At 38.2% G+C, this 16,702-nt stretch overlaps 1 protein-coding gene across 7 annotated transcripts in view; it reads left to right on the top strand.

Annotated features, from left to right (window-relative positions):
• Nucleotides 1-16,702, top strand: part of LIN7A (lin-7 homolog A, crumbs cell polarity complex component) — a 240,793-nt gene that overhangs the window by 198,143 nt on the left and 25,948 nt on the right. For all 7 annotated transcript variants that reach the window (XM_059936604.1, XM_059936602.1, XM_059936607.1 and 4 more), the window contains 2 exons: nt 743-814; nt 3,109-3,318. In XM_059936604.1, coding sequence (XP_059792587.1) covers nt 743-814; nt 3,109-3,318 — 282 coding nt within the window. The remainder of the gene's footprint in view (nt 1-742; nt 815-3,108; nt 3,319-16,702) is intronic.

Genomic DNA, 16,702 nt, shown 5'->3' with positions numbered 1-16,702 from the left:
TATTTAAGTAATTTTTTTTTTTTAAACTTTGGGTTTATTTATTTATTTATTTATTTATTTATTTATGGCTGTGTTGGGTCTTCGTTTCTGTGTGAGGGCTTTCCCTAGTTGCGGCAAGTGGGGGCCACTCTTCATCACGGCGCGCGGGCCTCTCTTGTTGCGGAACACAGGCTCCAGATGCGCAGGCTCAGTAATTGTGGCTCACGGGCCTCGTTGCTCCGTGGCATGTGGGATCTTCCCAGACCAGGGCTCAAACCCATGTCCCCTGCATTGGCAGGCAGATTCTCAACCACTGCGCCACCAGGGAAGCCCAGCTCTGTGGAATATTAACTTAGAAAACTATGTTTAAAATGTTACCTAGATTCAGGAAATAACTATATACATTATTTTTATTACATATTTGAGAGATAGAACTATAAATAATGGTAAAAAATTTTACCAACAGCGGTTTTTATAAAACCAAATATAAAAGTTTTGTCACTTGATAAACATGGATAACCAAATTAAAAAGTGAATAAAAGTGATTGCCCTCTCTTCTCTGCGCTAACCACCGCCTGCCCCTGCCAAAAAAAAAAAATAGGAGGGATTTTTGGTCCAAATCATCAGGATAATTGATTCAAACCTATTTTATTTTGTGATAGGGAACTTCTGTCTTACAATGAAAATTTATTGTCCTACCTGCAATGAAAGAATTGATATTCTTAATGTTCTTACACATTCTTTTTTTATGTGAACATTTTAGGTGTATCAATATATGCATGAAACGATAACTGTTAATGGCTGTCCCGAATTCCGTGCCAGGGCCACAGCAAAGGTAAGACTTGAGTAACTTTAAAAATATACTTAACCCCAGTGATCTAGTAATTGATTGTGCGCGTGTGTGTTTCAGGTATTCTCGTGTGTACACTGTAAGAGAATTTAGACATCAGTGGCAGCCCAGAGTCTAGAACCAGTACTACTTCCCAGGTAAAAATCCTAATGGAAAATTGAACGTTTCTGCTGCTTCTGTAGCTTAAGAAAGGAGAATGATTTCATTAAACTCACTGAATGTTCATTTGGCACAAGCAAATCTGCTGGTTCATTGTATGAAATACTTCTTGGTTTTCTGACACATTCCTCTGATCCAAAAGAACCTGTTCCCTATTCAACGCATGAAGATTTGTACAAGTCTAAAAGTTTTACTCAAGCTAGACATGACAAGAACTCACCTGATACCCACTGATGCAGGATTCTTCCATGTACTCAGCAGAGTAGCTGAATGAATATGATGTTGACCTAAAGGGAAGGTCTGTTACCTGTTTTGGTAGTGACCACATTTGCTCTTGAAAAACTCAAATCCAGAGATTGCGGAGACCTTCCGAATGAAAATGTTACAGCAGTAGGATCATGAAATTATCTGGAAAACAGACCATAGGAAATAATAGTTTTAAACTAAAATCACTAATGCAATTCTTACCTTACAAGTACAGAAATGTTATAATAAATACACATTTGCTTTTTAAAAGCTTTTCTCTTTCTAATATGTGTAAGAAATAAGAACTGCTGAAAATAATCAGAATTTTCCATTTAATTCTTTTGTGTTACATCACCTCTTGTTTGGTTTCTCTCCTGATTTTTCAGTTTTCATTCCGTAGCTGAACACTATAGATTTGTGATTTTTTTGTTTTTTGATTTTTTTAACCCAGGCAAAAAGAGGGTACTATTATCATTACATCATGCTTTGCTTGTACTGAAGTGGAACACACACGGAAAAATGATCCCTACATGGTTTAATTAAGGGGAAAGTGAATTATGTAGCGTTTCACCATTCTCATTTCTTATTCATGTAGAACAGCAGGGAAACAGCATAATGTTGCAATAGCACAGTATCTTCTGGTTGTTTCTGGGCTGTCTGCATTGCATCCATGTCAGCCATTAAAATCTATGCATGACAGCAAGGTTTGCATGAGCAAATGCATGTAGCTAAAAACAAGCCATGATTTCCACATCATTCACTGTCTTTCACTAAATGCAGACAGTAGCATAATGCTAAATTGATGTGATAATGCTGTGTGTGGAAAAGAATGTACAGTCGTTGGGAATCAATATTTTCACAGTGTTGAGTAAATCACTTTATAGTAGGTATCTAACCAACTGTGGTTAAGGCAGTTTACCAGAGGTGGAAAATAAGAAGCAGGCAGAAGAATCTTTTCTTGATAGAAACTATTTAAATCTTCTCCGTGGAGGGGAGGGGGGTGAAAACTAATGGTAAGTTGTTTCCTTCAACTTATTTTTAAAATTAATATATATGAATTTTAAAATAAAGTTATATCCATATTAAATGATATTTTGTACATCTAGGTATAAAACCATGGACTGCTCATTTTGCCGACGTTACTACAGTAGTTGAAATATTAATGTAAAATATAGGGGAGAAAAACCTGTGCCAGATAAGAGGACCTCTCATAATAATATGGAATATTGATATGAAGTAATTATAATCTGTTTGAATCTATTATTTTCTTTTAGCTTTTTTTTCTTTTAGGCATTTTCAATTAAAAAGAAAAAGAAACTAAATTTTCTAAGCCAGTGGTTTGGCAATAGCAAAATTCTAGATGTATTCACCAGTATATATACATATAAGTGCTCCTCAGTGTATTGAATACATTTATGTGCAAACACCAAGTTAGACTGTGTGTCATACAAAGAAGTGTAAGCCACAATCTCGGCCCTTCAGGTGCCCATGGTCAACATATATACAGTATATACAATAATTATAGTTTATGTACCATATGTAGGTATTATATGTACCAAAGCTATTTGGAGTCCAAGAATAGGAAGATTTGCATCTAACCAAGGTTAGTGGGAAAGATTTTTATGAGGAAGGGAAATTTTTATCATAATGGGTAAGGTCTAGAAAGGTGGAAATATCAATAGTTGGGCTGAGCTTTACCAAAGAAAGGAATTATAAAGGACATCTAAATGAAGAAAGCCCCCTCCCTTTCGTGTTCTTTCTTTCACAGGAGAATGCTGTAAAATAGGAGGAGTTGCCTGATCTACACACTGCAAGTCATATGATTAACCTTATTTCCCTCGTTTTTATCACCAAATGACCATCTTTTCTTTCAGGCAACAGTTGCAGCTTTTGCAGCTAGTGAAGGCCACTCCCACCCTCGGGTAGTCGAGCTGCCAAAAACAGATGAAGGCCTTGGTTTTAATGTGATGGGAGGAAAGGAGCAAAATTCCCCCATTTATATCTCTCGCATCATTCCTGGAGGGGTGGCCGAAAGACACGGAGGCCTCAAGCGAGGAGACCAGCTACTATCAGTGAATGGAGTGGTATGTTCATAACATAATCAGAGGTTTTTCTCTCTAAGCACATTCTTGTTTTTCCCCTGCTGTTACTAAAGTCAATGTTGAAATCCTAGAACAAATCTTAATTTTGTGTCCAAACAGCTTCCTCAGCATTGATGGATATTAAGCCTACAAAAGCAGTAATTTTATAGTTTTGATGTATCATTTTGTCTTATTCAGGGATGATAAGTAGGACCGAGTGGGAAAATCATCCCAAGATATTATCCCAACTAGTAGAATTTCCCCCATATAATACTATAATTGAATTAATATTTAAAAGAACATAATTTCAAGTCACTTTTATTCAAAGTTATTATAAGCAAATATACACATTTAAAAAATAAAGCTAAAACTTCTCACTCTATATATTTTTCATTTTCATTAAAGAGGAAGAATAATTTTAATATGTGTAATAATAGCACACATGGAAAAGGCTAATGCACAGATAATTCTGTAAGCCGGGTATACAGCTATAGTATAACAAAAATATATCAGCCTCTTTCCTGGAAAAGTTTGATTATATTATCTATTCATCATATTTATTTTAGTTTTCACATAAAGTTAAAACTAAGAACATACATTTTTTTCATAACCTCATATTCTTTGGATGCCATCACCTCCACATGTAATAACGAGTTGTTAATGAAATGGCTTCATGTGAAATGAATAATTTTTCCCCATAACTTCTACTTAAATCAAAAATAATTAACCTAAAAGCATAAATTTCAGAAGTATAGATAGGAACATATCAAAGTTTACTTTTCTCTTCACCTAGGATCTGTCTTCTAAGAACTTAAGATTTTAAAGAATAAATTAGATTTGGGTTATTTGTGGCCACATTGATTTCTGCTAAGGACATAATATCCAAAATAAATGAATTTGGAATGTGATATTTTGTTGGTAACTATGGAGTAAATTCTTCTATTTATATCTTGTATTTTTTTTTTAGCCTGATTAGTAGTTTTATAGGACCCAAAATCATTCATTCAACTCCATTGATCTCTGATGTACATCAAAATCATCAGTCCGTGAATATTTTATTTCCCTTAAGCACTCCAATTCTAAAATTACCATTTCATTTACTTTTTTCTGTGCAACAATGCTTTGAGATGAGCTTTTTATTGACCTTTAGATAACTATGACTTTTTCAAAGCATGTTTCAACTGACAATTTCATAGTCGAGCTTTCTAGGAGAGGGCTCTAGAGCTAGGTCATGCAATTATGTCACAGAGTAATCTGTGCCTCAGTGTATGAAATTACAGTTTCTCTGAATATATTGGGTAGATCAAAAGAGAGTATAGATTTTAAAACATGAGAAGTACAAAAAAAGAACCCAAACTATATTAATAGTAAGTGTATATATATAAAGCAACAGTAAATATATATTAAATCAATTTAATATGAGTTGACTTTAAGCTATCTGTCAAAAGGGCTAAAGAGCCTTTGTTTAACCCATACATTTGCAGGGAACCCAGCTGCTGCCATTTCATAACCACTCATCCATTCCTTGCAATGACCATGTGACTTTATCTGGGCGTCTGCGGGAGGAATTGGAGCAATGGAATCAGACGCAACAGGCTCTACCACTCAATATCCATATTTTTATGGATTAATATCCCCTAAACCTGCATTTCCTAATCTGAGTAAGGGAGTAGTGACTAATTTGAAGGGCTCTGATGAAAATTAAAATGAGGCAAAATGTCTGTTGAGAGCTATCCTGTGATAATTTGGTTATACACACCTTTGATAGGTAAGTGTGGTTACTGCAGAATGTTGAAAAGGGTTAGCAGTCCCCCTATGATATTGCTATTGCCAGTTATAAGTTTTAAAGCAAATTCTGCTACACATACAGGCATATTTTAGCAAACATTTACTAGCAAATAGGCATTAATAGACTCATACCACCTCTTCCGTAAGTTTGATGACATCCTAGTTCTCTGCCCATTCAGATGTTCCAATCATTACCTTGAAGAAAAGGTTTACTTGAGGCAGATGAAACAACGTTCCAGAGCCAGGATTTTGTTATCTTTATATTCAGCATCAAACAACCAGAAATTCTACTAGACTGACAGTTGGAAATAAGAAGCTTTAGTGTTCAACTTAGGCCACTGATCCTTTGGTACAGGCTGTGGGCCTCCTTAAGAGTTTTGTAACCTGGTCATTGCAAAGGTGGGGGACGTCTCCAAAATCTTTAGTATTCCACTTATATTTAAAACCTTTAATTTTGTCGATTAAGTTCCATTTATAATGCTAGTTAATAAGTCACTAATTGTGCCAGTGAGAATCCATTTCTTACATATGTTGCTAATAAAACAAAGCATCAAGATGGGTATAACAAATGCTTTTGTAGTGACCAACCTCTAGAATGTTGCCTTGGTAACACCCTATATGTTTGCTGACCACCTAGACTGCTTTAAGCTTCTAAGTTGGAGTTTAAAACATTGTACATCTATATAATCAAACTATACATTATAAACTACCTATTTTAAAGTACTTAAAAGTAAGTTATATACATTTTAGCAGTACTAATATTTATCAGATATTCATCAAAAGGTAGTTTTCCTTCTGTAAATGAGAAATTTCATGACCCAGTAGGTTTCCAATAGTCACACAAAGTAGTTAATCCAAGGCAACAACCCTGGGCTCCTAACACTGAATCCACAAGTCTTTTCAGGATAAATAATTCCAGGCAGATAGCAGTATTTAATGAAAAAAAAAAATTCTGTAATGGAAGGGCCAAAAAGAGAAAATGTTAGCAAATGATCAAATTTACACTTTAAAATAAAGTACCATTTGGGGAAATTAATATGGAAGATTTTCAGAACATGCTATTCTAAACTGAGAACAAATTTTGGAAGGAAGTGATTTGAAGGGCTGAAGCAAACCTTACTACTTCAGTACAAGTACTCTGGGGAAAATTTCCTAGTGTCCTACTTGAAAAGTAAAGAAATTGTTGCATGGACCTTTAAACATCTGAAAAGACAGATGAAAAGATGTCTTAATTATGCATGTTTGTTTTTATGCCCTACCTGCTTTTAGAAAGGATATATCATGATATCTGATAAAAAGTAAAATATGTTAATACAGAATTATTAACATGGCATGTTAGGTAATGAAGTGGGATAGAAAGGAAGAAAATCAATAAATAGAAATAAAGAAAAGATACAGCAGTAGAGCAAGTACTTTTTTTTCTCTTAGCCTCTTAGAAATCAATACAGAAGGAAACTCATACCAGCTCAGCTGTCATTGACAGGGATTTTTTTCTATCCCTGAGTTCCAGGAGAAATTTCCCATGGGATTTTTACAAATGAGATATTGAATCACCTAATACAATTTTATAGAAAATGCAGAGGCTTTTTGCGCATGGCTACTTCTTAGGTCAATCCTCAGTAAAAATTTAGAGCTGAATGCTCAATTAAAATTTAAGGGTAACAGGAGGTCACAATGTTACAGTTAGAATTTATAGCTTTCTAATGATCTCCTTTTCACCCTTTTATACCGAAGTGTTTCATCAGCAATTTTGAGAAGGACCTAAAGGGCTGTATATAAAGGTTACAGCCAACATGCAGCCAGCAGGGACAGTAAATACATTTAGTGATAGAGTCTGGATACAAAAAATATCAATAGAATGGTACAATAGGCCTAATTTAATAAGAATCTATCTACATGAAGTCCTGCTCATTTGCCCAGAAAACTAGCTACCTATGTGCAGAATCAGGAAGGAATGGCTAAATAACAAAACCTGAAAAAAAAAAAAAAAAAGCCTGGGGGATTTCAATTGATTTCAAGAGAAAAATGAAGCAAGTTGAGGGGAAAAAAAGAAAAACACAAAAATATGTTAATGTAATCATAGGGGCCATTAATACAAACATCATGTACAGACAGAGGAGGAGACTGGTCCAGCTCTGAATAAGCTGTTCAGCTCACACCCCACTGTGCTTTGATCCTGGTTCCATCCTTGGAAAGAACAATAAGCTCATCCGGAGTCAAGCAGTCTTGTATGGGAAGAAGAACTTGCCTTGTTTAGGGTAGAGAAGAGACTCAGGGGAACGATGGCTGCCTTCACTTGTCCTCCATTGTGTGAGGCAGCAGATGGCAGAACCCAGACCAGTGGATAAAAGCCACAGGGAAGGCAGATTATAGCTTATTATAAGAAAGGACCTTTAAACGCATCGGGAAAGACTGAATCATAAGTCAGTATGTGCCCATCATTTGAAGTTTTAATCAGAGATTAGAAGACTAACCAGCAAGAGTATTTCAAAATATGTGTACAGTGTAGAGGGCTGGAACAGTTGGTCCCAAGGTCCCTTCTAACTGTGTGACTGTGTTTTCAGATGGGATTTTGCTGAGACTCCTAAATACCCCTACACACACACACACACACACACACACACACACACACCCTCCTTATACAGGTAAGTAGGCTCTACCTACTCTCTGTGTACCCTACTAATGAGACATTTTTTTCTTGAACAGAGCATTAGACATATACTACAATATAATGCTTTTTATTTATCTAGCACTTTACAGTTTATGAACAGTATTTACCTAAAATTCTCCCATTTGTTCCCCAAAAGTCTCATGAAATGGGTAGGGTCAGAGTTTGTTCTCTCTCTCTCTCACACACACACACACACGCAGAAATGGATACACACACATGTGCACACACAGGCCCACACCAAATACACACACAAGAAGTGAATTTCAGCCTTCATTGTGATCATAACCGATGCTTACCAAATGTAATAACTGGTTACTTAAAAAGTAAATCCCAATGAAATCTGAATAAGCTCCATGGATTGAGCCTATGTCAATGCCCTGGTTTTAATATTATACAGTTGTTTTAAAAGATGCTAATATTTAGGGAAGCTGGGTAAAGGGTGCACAGGACCTCCCTGCACATTTCTTTTCAACTTCCTGTGACTCAATAATTATTTCCTAATAATTTTTTAAAAGGGAGGAAGTCCCCAAGAATCAACCTGAAATATGATATCCTGGTGCTGATGGGAGAGAGGACAGATGGAGACAGGAAGGCACAGGGCAGAAAGATAAAATAAAAGCATAAGAACTTTAAAAATATGTCATAGTCAAAAGAGACCTTCATTAGCTCCTGAAATCCAGGCATTGTTTTTAGAGCATCATTGGTAGGGAAATTGCAGTTAAATTTGCCCAGCTCTGTAGTTAATCCTAAATAAAGCTGTTGATACAGTGTATGAACAGTGCTAATTGATTTTTAAGCATAACAGATGAATGAGTAAAACTTGAGGGATGGAACAGAATAAATTGTTTTCCTGGAATCTGGCTTTTCTCCCATTTTATAAATACCTATGCCAAGTTAAGGGTGAGTCCTCACAGCCCAAATTATTTATGCAGAAAGGCTGTCAGGTGTGGAATGAGGATGAAACATAAATTAAAACTGTCTAGATCTGAGCTCTGTGAACCTACAGCATCCCAGATGGGAAATCTGTATTAAATCTTACTTATCTATTATCTGAACAAAGAGAAAATATACATAAGAAGATATTTTTAATTACTATGAAATACACTATAAGATTTCTATGAAAATTTAAGCTCTACATTAAAAACACCTGCCCCATTGACAGCAGTAATTTCTGTTCATTGCCTTCAGTCTTAGAACAGCACCTACCTACATAGTCAAAGCTCCATATATATTTGTTTAACTCCAGGCACCATTGTAAGCACCTTACATATTGAATTTATTATTTCCTCGTAATGATCTTTTGTGGTAGGTGCTTTTATTGTCACTCTTATTTTACAAATGAGGAAACTGAGGAAGAGCGAGATCAAATGACTTGTCCAAGGTCGTACAGCTACTGAATGACAGAGATGGAGAGTCTAACCTGGGCAGTCTGGCCTTATTCATCCTAATTTAAGGGTAAATAAATATCTTAGCCCTTAAAAGATAAATATTTTCCTGTATGGTGTAGAAAAGGTCACGTTTGTTTTTTCTGGTTTTTTTTTTTTAACTTTTATGGGTTTGCATAAGCATTTTTGGTTGGGAGAGGGTCTGTTGTTTTTCTGTTTCTCATAAAAGGCTTTGACCTTTAAAAAGTTAAGAACCATTCCTGAAAAACAGTAGCATTTTGGAAAAGGAGGCATTTACCTGAATTCGAATAGCTCAGAATCCTGAGGGGGTGCAGAGAGTTTGGTATGAAAGTGTTTGATGGTTCCATCCCTGTCTAACCCATCACTCCACCTTGTGTCAGGCGCAGAAAGCACAGGGCCAGAGTGTGGCCTGAACAGCCGGCGACAGGCCTGATCCACACTCACCCTTGGGGGTCCACGCGGCTGATAGAGGGAAGCCGTGCAGGCATAAAGAGGGGGAAGGCAAAGCAGAGCCTCAGCCTTTGGGTCCCTGTAGAGGCCTGGCGTGAGCGTCCCTAAGTTCTAGGCTAGGCGGCCTCAAGTAAAGCTATTCTCAAATTCTCTTTGCCAAGGAATTGTTACCAGATTCTTTACCTTACTGGGCAGCTGAGTGCGAGACTGTTTGGGTTATAATTAAATAGGAGTGCAAGCTGGAATTTCAGTTAAGTGCTGAAAATTTTTGTTCTCTGAATAATTTCATGTGACACTCCACTCACAGTTGTGAAGGCTCCAAGACAAGTACGATTATGTTGCCTTAACCCAGTCACTTTAGGAATGGCACAAACAAGGCAGCATAATCCGGTATATTTTGCAACATTGAACAGGTAGTGTTCTAGTCCCCGTCATTCTGAATTGGCTCATGATAGATCTTTTCACTTAAAAAGCAGAATAGAAGAATACTGTGCTATCCCAACTGAGCAGGTAACAATAGCTCACAGGCCAGAACTGCTACATTCCCGCCCTGCGATTTCAGCCTACAGGAATGGGCACCAGGTACATTAGCTCTCAGACGTTAATAGACCAGCTTGAGCTTTGAGGATACCCTGAGGTTGTGCTGATGAAATTGACCGAAAATGTATCAATGCCAGAATACACTCACATTTAGCAAGTATTAACGTACAAGTCTCTATATGCTGGAAAGCATTCCCACCCATGGGGTCAGACTGACCTAAATCTCTATTTAGATTGCTAGTAATGGGTATTTGACTATTCAGTTCTCTTCTGGTACACTCTTTTTTGTAGTTATTTTTACCATTTGTTGTTTGTGTTTTTCTCATTTTGTGCTATTTTAGCAATATTTTTCATTCATTCAACAATTATTTGTAAAGCACTTATTATGTGACAGCTGCTAAGCAGAGACCTGGGTATAAATGTGAACAAAAGAGAAAGGGTTATAACCTTCGTGGAACTTTCTGTCTGGTAAAGAGTAGAAAAATAGTGATGATGATGATAATAAACATACAGGCATACCTTGTTCATTGTGCTTTGCAGATAATTGAGTTTTTTACAAATTGAAGGTTTGTGGCAACCTTGCATTGTAAGATGATGGTTAGCAATTTTTAGCAATATTTTTAAATTAAGGTATACACATTGTTTTTTTAGACATAATTCTGTTGTACATTTCATAGATTACAGAGTAGTGTAAACATAATTTTATATGCACTAAGAAACCAAAAAGTACGTGTGACTTTTTTTTTTTTAATTTTATTTATTTATTTATTTATTTTTGGCTGTGTTGGGTCTTCGTTTCTGTGCGAGGGCTTTCTCTAGTTGCGGCAAGCGGGGGCCACTCTTCATCGCGGTGCACTGGCCTCTCACTGTCGCGGCCTCTCTTGTAGCGGAGCACAGGCTCCAGATGCGCAGGCTCAGTAGTTGTGGCTCACGGGCTTAGTTGCTCCGTGGCATGCGGGATCTTCCCGGACCAGGGCTCGAACCCGTGTCCCCTGCATTGGCAGGCAGACTCTCAACCACTGCGCCGCCAGGGAAGCCCCCGTGTGACTCACTTTATTGTGATAGCTGCTTCATTGTGGTGGTCTGGAACCAAACCCTCAGTATCTCCAAGGTACGCCTGTATACATATCCATGTAGATGTAACTGGTGGTATAGCCATCACTTATCCCAGCATAAAGGAAATTCCCCCAGAGATTCAGTTCAGTCACACTGGTCAGAGTAATGAGATTTTTACTCCGTGTGTGTATTAGTTTCTGTGGCTGCTGTAACAAATTACCGCGAACCTGACACCTTAAACAATAGAAGTTTATCCTCCCACATTTCTGGAGGCCAGAAGTCAGAAATCAGTTTGAATGACCCCAAACCAGGGTATTAGCAGGGCTGGACTCCCTCCAGAGGCTCTAGGGGAGAATTTGCTTCTTGCTTCTTTTTTTTTTTTTTTTTTTTTCACTTTTGCTACCTTTATTCAACATTGTATCAATATGCTTCTTGCTTCTTGCAGCTTCTGTGTTGAATCTCCCTCTACTTCTTTCTTACAAGGACACTTCTGATTGCATTTAGGGCATTTAGATAAGTCAAGGTAATCTCATCTCAAGATTCTTAAGTTGCTCATATCAGCAAGGACCCTTTTTCCATACAAGGCAACATTTACAGGTTCCAGTGAATAAGACCTGATGTCTTTGAAAACCATTATTCTACATTCAGAGGGCTTACAAGTTTCCAGGGCTATGGAAAGGGATCACTTGTCCACAGACCATGAGCACACTGGTTTTCCACTCTCAGGACAGTATATGCTGAATATTTTCCACCTACTCCTGGTTCTGACAATACAACTTTCTATTTCCCCTCCCACTTTGAATACTTTTCTCCTTTTACTTCTGCCTGTATAATCAGTGAAGCTTTTCATCCTTCTCTTCCTCCTGCCCCCCGCCCCCCGGCCCCAATCTCTATCTAGTCTTTGGATAATGGGGGAAAAAAAATGCAACCCTCTCTTTCTGCCTTACTGTCAAAGTCTTTCAGCTATTTCTGAGTTTCTTTATTTGCTCTGTAGATGTAAGCTGAAGGAAGCAAAGGGGGAGGAGAAGTACACAAAAAACTCAAATTTATATCAATACTTCAGAATATAACACTGCCTCATAATGAAGTACTATAACAAGTGTTAAAGGGGAAAAAGGAGAAGAAAACAAGGTGCCATATAAAAGAATAAGAGGAGCTCCTTTTAATAGTGTTAGGGATAGCCTCTTTGAGGGGTGACATTTAAGCTGAGACTAAGGGCAAGGATGAGTCAGTCATCATCAGAAGAAAGAGCTTGTGTGAAGGTATCCAGGCAAGAAAGTCCGTGACTTGTAGTGTAGGACTGTTACCTACCAGGGTTCTTGGCCTTCCTTAATCAATAGAAATTGATAAGAAACCAGACAAGAAATTCAGGCAAGGCTTTACTGGGGCCCCTGCTGCGGCAGGGGGGAGCAAAAATAAGTAACAGACTCCCTTGCTCGCTCCCCAAGGAGGGGCGAGCTCATTCCTATATGGGGTGAGAGTAGGGGTGTGTCCAGGGGTCTGGCCGGAGGGATGGCTTAGGTGCTTTGCCCACCCCTTTGGTGGTGCTGAGTACAGGGGGCATGCGCAGTACCCTGCCTTTTGCTCCCAACATCTTGTTTTTGCTCCTGGCTCTTCACAAGTAGCAGTGGGATTTGGTCCTTTTTTATCTTGTTGTCCATAATTTGCCCCAACTGTGTATGCACACAGTTATTTTTGGTCCCTTATAGTTTCTTTGTATTTTGTTGCTGGAGGAGACGTTTGTCCAGGTGCAAGCCCTGCAGCAAAGGGTCCCAGTCTCAGGTCCCAGCCTGTCTCAGGATTGGCTGAAAAAAGAGCAGAGAGACTGGGTCATGGAGAATTGGACAAGATGAGCTGAAGAGTGGTGGGAGCCAGATAGGGCAGATTCCTATAGGTGCTACCAAAAAGGTTATATTTTATTTTAAGTGCAATAGGAATCTCGATGTTGTCCATCAATTCTGAAATCTGGTGTTATGCTAAGAATTTCTGATACCTACTATGGCTAGTCACTAAAAACTGAAGTGTCTTACACTTTTTCTGTTTTAGTGTAGTATTATTATATTTTCTTTCTAAACCCTTCAACCACTTGAATAAGATCTGGCATCTGATAACTTTAGAAGTAGTTTTCTGTCTTTTTATCGCTACTTTTAATGGAAATTAGAAAACTTTTACTTTATTGTCAATTGATATTTTCAACATTTCAAATAAGTCATTACATTTCAAGTTCTTATAGTTTCTGAGGAGTTTAAGGATAGTCTAACCATAATATGACAATTTACAATTTGGGGGCTCTATTTCATCATCTGTAAAACAGAGATAATAATATCTTTCTCACATGGCTGATCTGAAGATTAAAATAAGAGAAAGTGTGTGAAAGTATCTGCCACTATGGCAGATATCTTTTAAAAACCCAATAGCTGGGACTTCCCTGGTGGCGCAGTAGTTAAGAATCCGCCTGCCAGTGCAGGGAACACGGTTCGAGCCCTGATCCGGGAAAATCCCACATGCCGCGGAGCAACTAAGCCCGTGTGCCACAACTATTGAGCCTGTGCTCTAGAGCCCACAGGCCACAACTACTGAGCCCATCTGCCACAACTACTGAAGCCCACGTGCCTAGAGCCCGTGCTCCGCAGCAAGAGAAGCCACTGCAATGAGAAAGCCGTGCACCGCAACCAAGAGTAGCCCCTGCTCACCACAATTAGAGAAAGCCCGTGCACAGCAACAAAAACCCAACACAGCCAAAAATTAAAAATAAATAAAATAATTAACCCCAATAGCTGCTAACTATTAATTATTATTAACTGTTAATATAAATTTCTTTAAAGCAGGTAATAGTCTCCTTCCTATCTTACAATTTTCTTGCATGTAGATATAAACTTTCAGCTCAGACTAAGTCATTTCCTCTGCTCTGTTTATTTTCAAGAGACAATAAACGTCTCTCATTAAATATTCTAATTTAAGAGGCAGTTAGCTCCCACTCATGTGCTGTTGATTATTGGCAAGTCATTGGATTTTTGGGTGTCCTTACATCTGTAAAACTGATGTAACGACAGCGTCCTATCTACCTTTCCTAATGAAGGTAAAAGAGAGAATTGATAAATATAGCACTGGCAAAAATATGACTTTATCTTTCCACAAAAATACAGCATTATTGCTGTATATTATTATTAAACAGCCTTTTCATCAAACCCCCAGATGGATGTCTTCATAGTTCTTGTGGCAGCAAAGTCTTACTTTACAAAAGCAGAAAATGTAAACAGAGTAAGGATCCTTCTATTAGACTGAGAAATAAGCTCTATTGGCTGAGAAATAAGCGGTTCACCTTGAAGGAATACAGTGCTTGCCTTCAAGTTCTGTGCTAGGTCACGTTCTGGCATCATTTATGCTTTATGAAACTCATCAAACCCAATTACCAGTTATTGTTTTAACCATTATTGGAGAAACCAATTTCTGTTGCCTAAAAGCTATGCTTTATGATTCGATTTAAGCCCAACCTGCTTGAGAAGGACCATTCTTCTAACTTACTAAATGTTGGCCTGGAGACTACTGGTACCAGCCTAAAGCAAAGTCGGAATGTTGTTAATATAACCACAGCTCCATAGGTGTACCCAATGAAATGCAAACCAAGTTAAGTCTCAGAGTTTGTACAGTTTTATAGAATGGATTTTGATCTTGTTCCTGATTATACACTCAAAGAAAGAAGACACTGATACAGATGGGAATCAAATAACACTTCATGAGCTACATGTGATTACTGGGAGGTTCATGTAACATGCCCAAACTTTAACTCAAATGTTAGTTGCTGAGCCTCAGCTATGGGAAATTCAGTGAGAGAGTCTTAGAAGTTGTGGTGCCAGAACCACAGTTTCTAAATTCAGCCATGGGGTGTGGACAGTTTTAATGAAGTTGCAAAGTGTCTCATATTGAACCATAAGCCTTCCCTCCTTGGTTTGCTCTGTCTTTTCTCATAGATACAGAATCATTCGTTGGTAACTTTTTTGCTGCTGACTTTACTCTGAAATGTAGATTACATTGTAGCCCTTCGGTGGCACCTAAACACTTCTCAGAAGTCATGTTTTTATTCATAGGTGTGCCTGTTATCACCAACAACTATGCAAATATGGCGTAGCTTAAGACTTAGGAATGTAACTTTGAATATGAAGCAAGGCACTGAGACTTTACATCCTGGAGTTAAAGTCTGAATATGTTGCAATTATGTTTTTTACTGAGCCTGAATTTAAATCTCTGCAAGGCTGGTATGCACAAGATTTGATCTCCTAAAATCAGCCTGAGCCTAGCTTATCACCCAGCACCTGCGTCTCAACTCAGCTTTTTCGTTCTGAACTCATCACCACATATGCAGTAGTCAGTATATACTCAGAAATATAGTAAAATGTGACATTAGAAAACCTGAGGATTCTAGACAGTCACTGAGCTTCTACTTCTGAAAGCCACGGGAGCATGATGCTGTAATAGATTTGGTTTTGTAAAAGTAGATTTGGCTCCCCTTAGAGTAGGAGTGATAAATTTGATTACAGTGGGGACCAAGAGGAGATTATATAAATGAATGGAGATGACCAAGTGGGAACTGTGGCAATCTACAGAGGAAATGTCCCAACACAGTTCCAGCCAGTTATTGCCATTGGATAATGTGGACAGTGTTGGCGGACAGTTCAGAATTTTTAAAAACAAAAAACACCTTCTGGCTTTGTAGAGGAGATGATATATAAGTAGAATTTTAAAAGGATAAATAGTAGTTATCTATAGAAATGTCGGTTGATGGAGGGTTACTCCAGGCAGAGGAGACAACATAATGCACAAACGTAAGAAACAGCATGATGTCTGTAGTGAAAGAGTAAGGCAGGGCTTCCCTGGTGGCGCAGTGGTTAAGAATCCACCTGCTAATGCAAGGGACACGGGTTCGAGCCCTGGTCTGGGAAGATCCCACATGCCGCAGAGCACCTAAACCCGTGTGCTTCAACCACTGAGCCTGTGCTCTAGAGCCCATGAGCCACAACTGCTGAGCCCACGTGCCACAACTACTGAAGTCCACACACCTAGAGCCCATGCTCCACAACAACAGAAGCCACCGCAATGAGAAGCCCAAGCACTGCAACGAAGAGTAGCCCCCGCTCGCCACGACTAGAGAAAGCCTGCGCACAGCAACGAAGACCCAATGCAGCCAAAAATTAATTAATTAATTAATTAATTTTTTAAAAATAAAAGGGTATTAAGGGAATATTGTGAAAAACATATGGCAATACAGGTGAAATGGATGAATTCTGTGAAAGATACGTACTAAAAAAAAAAAAAAAAACAGGCAAAGTGTGGTGGGATTGGGTTTGGAGGGGTGGGCAGGGGCCATGTCGTAGTGTGCCCCATAAACCATGATAAGTAGTCTGGACTTATCATTTGAAGGTGGTAGAAAATGGCCAACATAACATGTTTTTTTTTTTGCATTTAGATAAGTTGGTCT

The sequence above is a fragment of the Balaenoptera ricei genome, chromosome 10 (genome assembly GCF_028023285.1).
Source record: "Balaenoptera ricei isolate mBalRic1 chromosome 10, mBalRic1.hap2, whole genome shotgun sequence".
NCBI classification, from domain to species: domain Eukaryota; kingdom Metazoa; phylum Chordata; class Mammalia; order Artiodactyla; family Balaenopteridae; genus Balaenoptera; species Balaenoptera ricei.
This window is presented reverse-complemented; position numbering and strand designations above follow the sequence as displayed.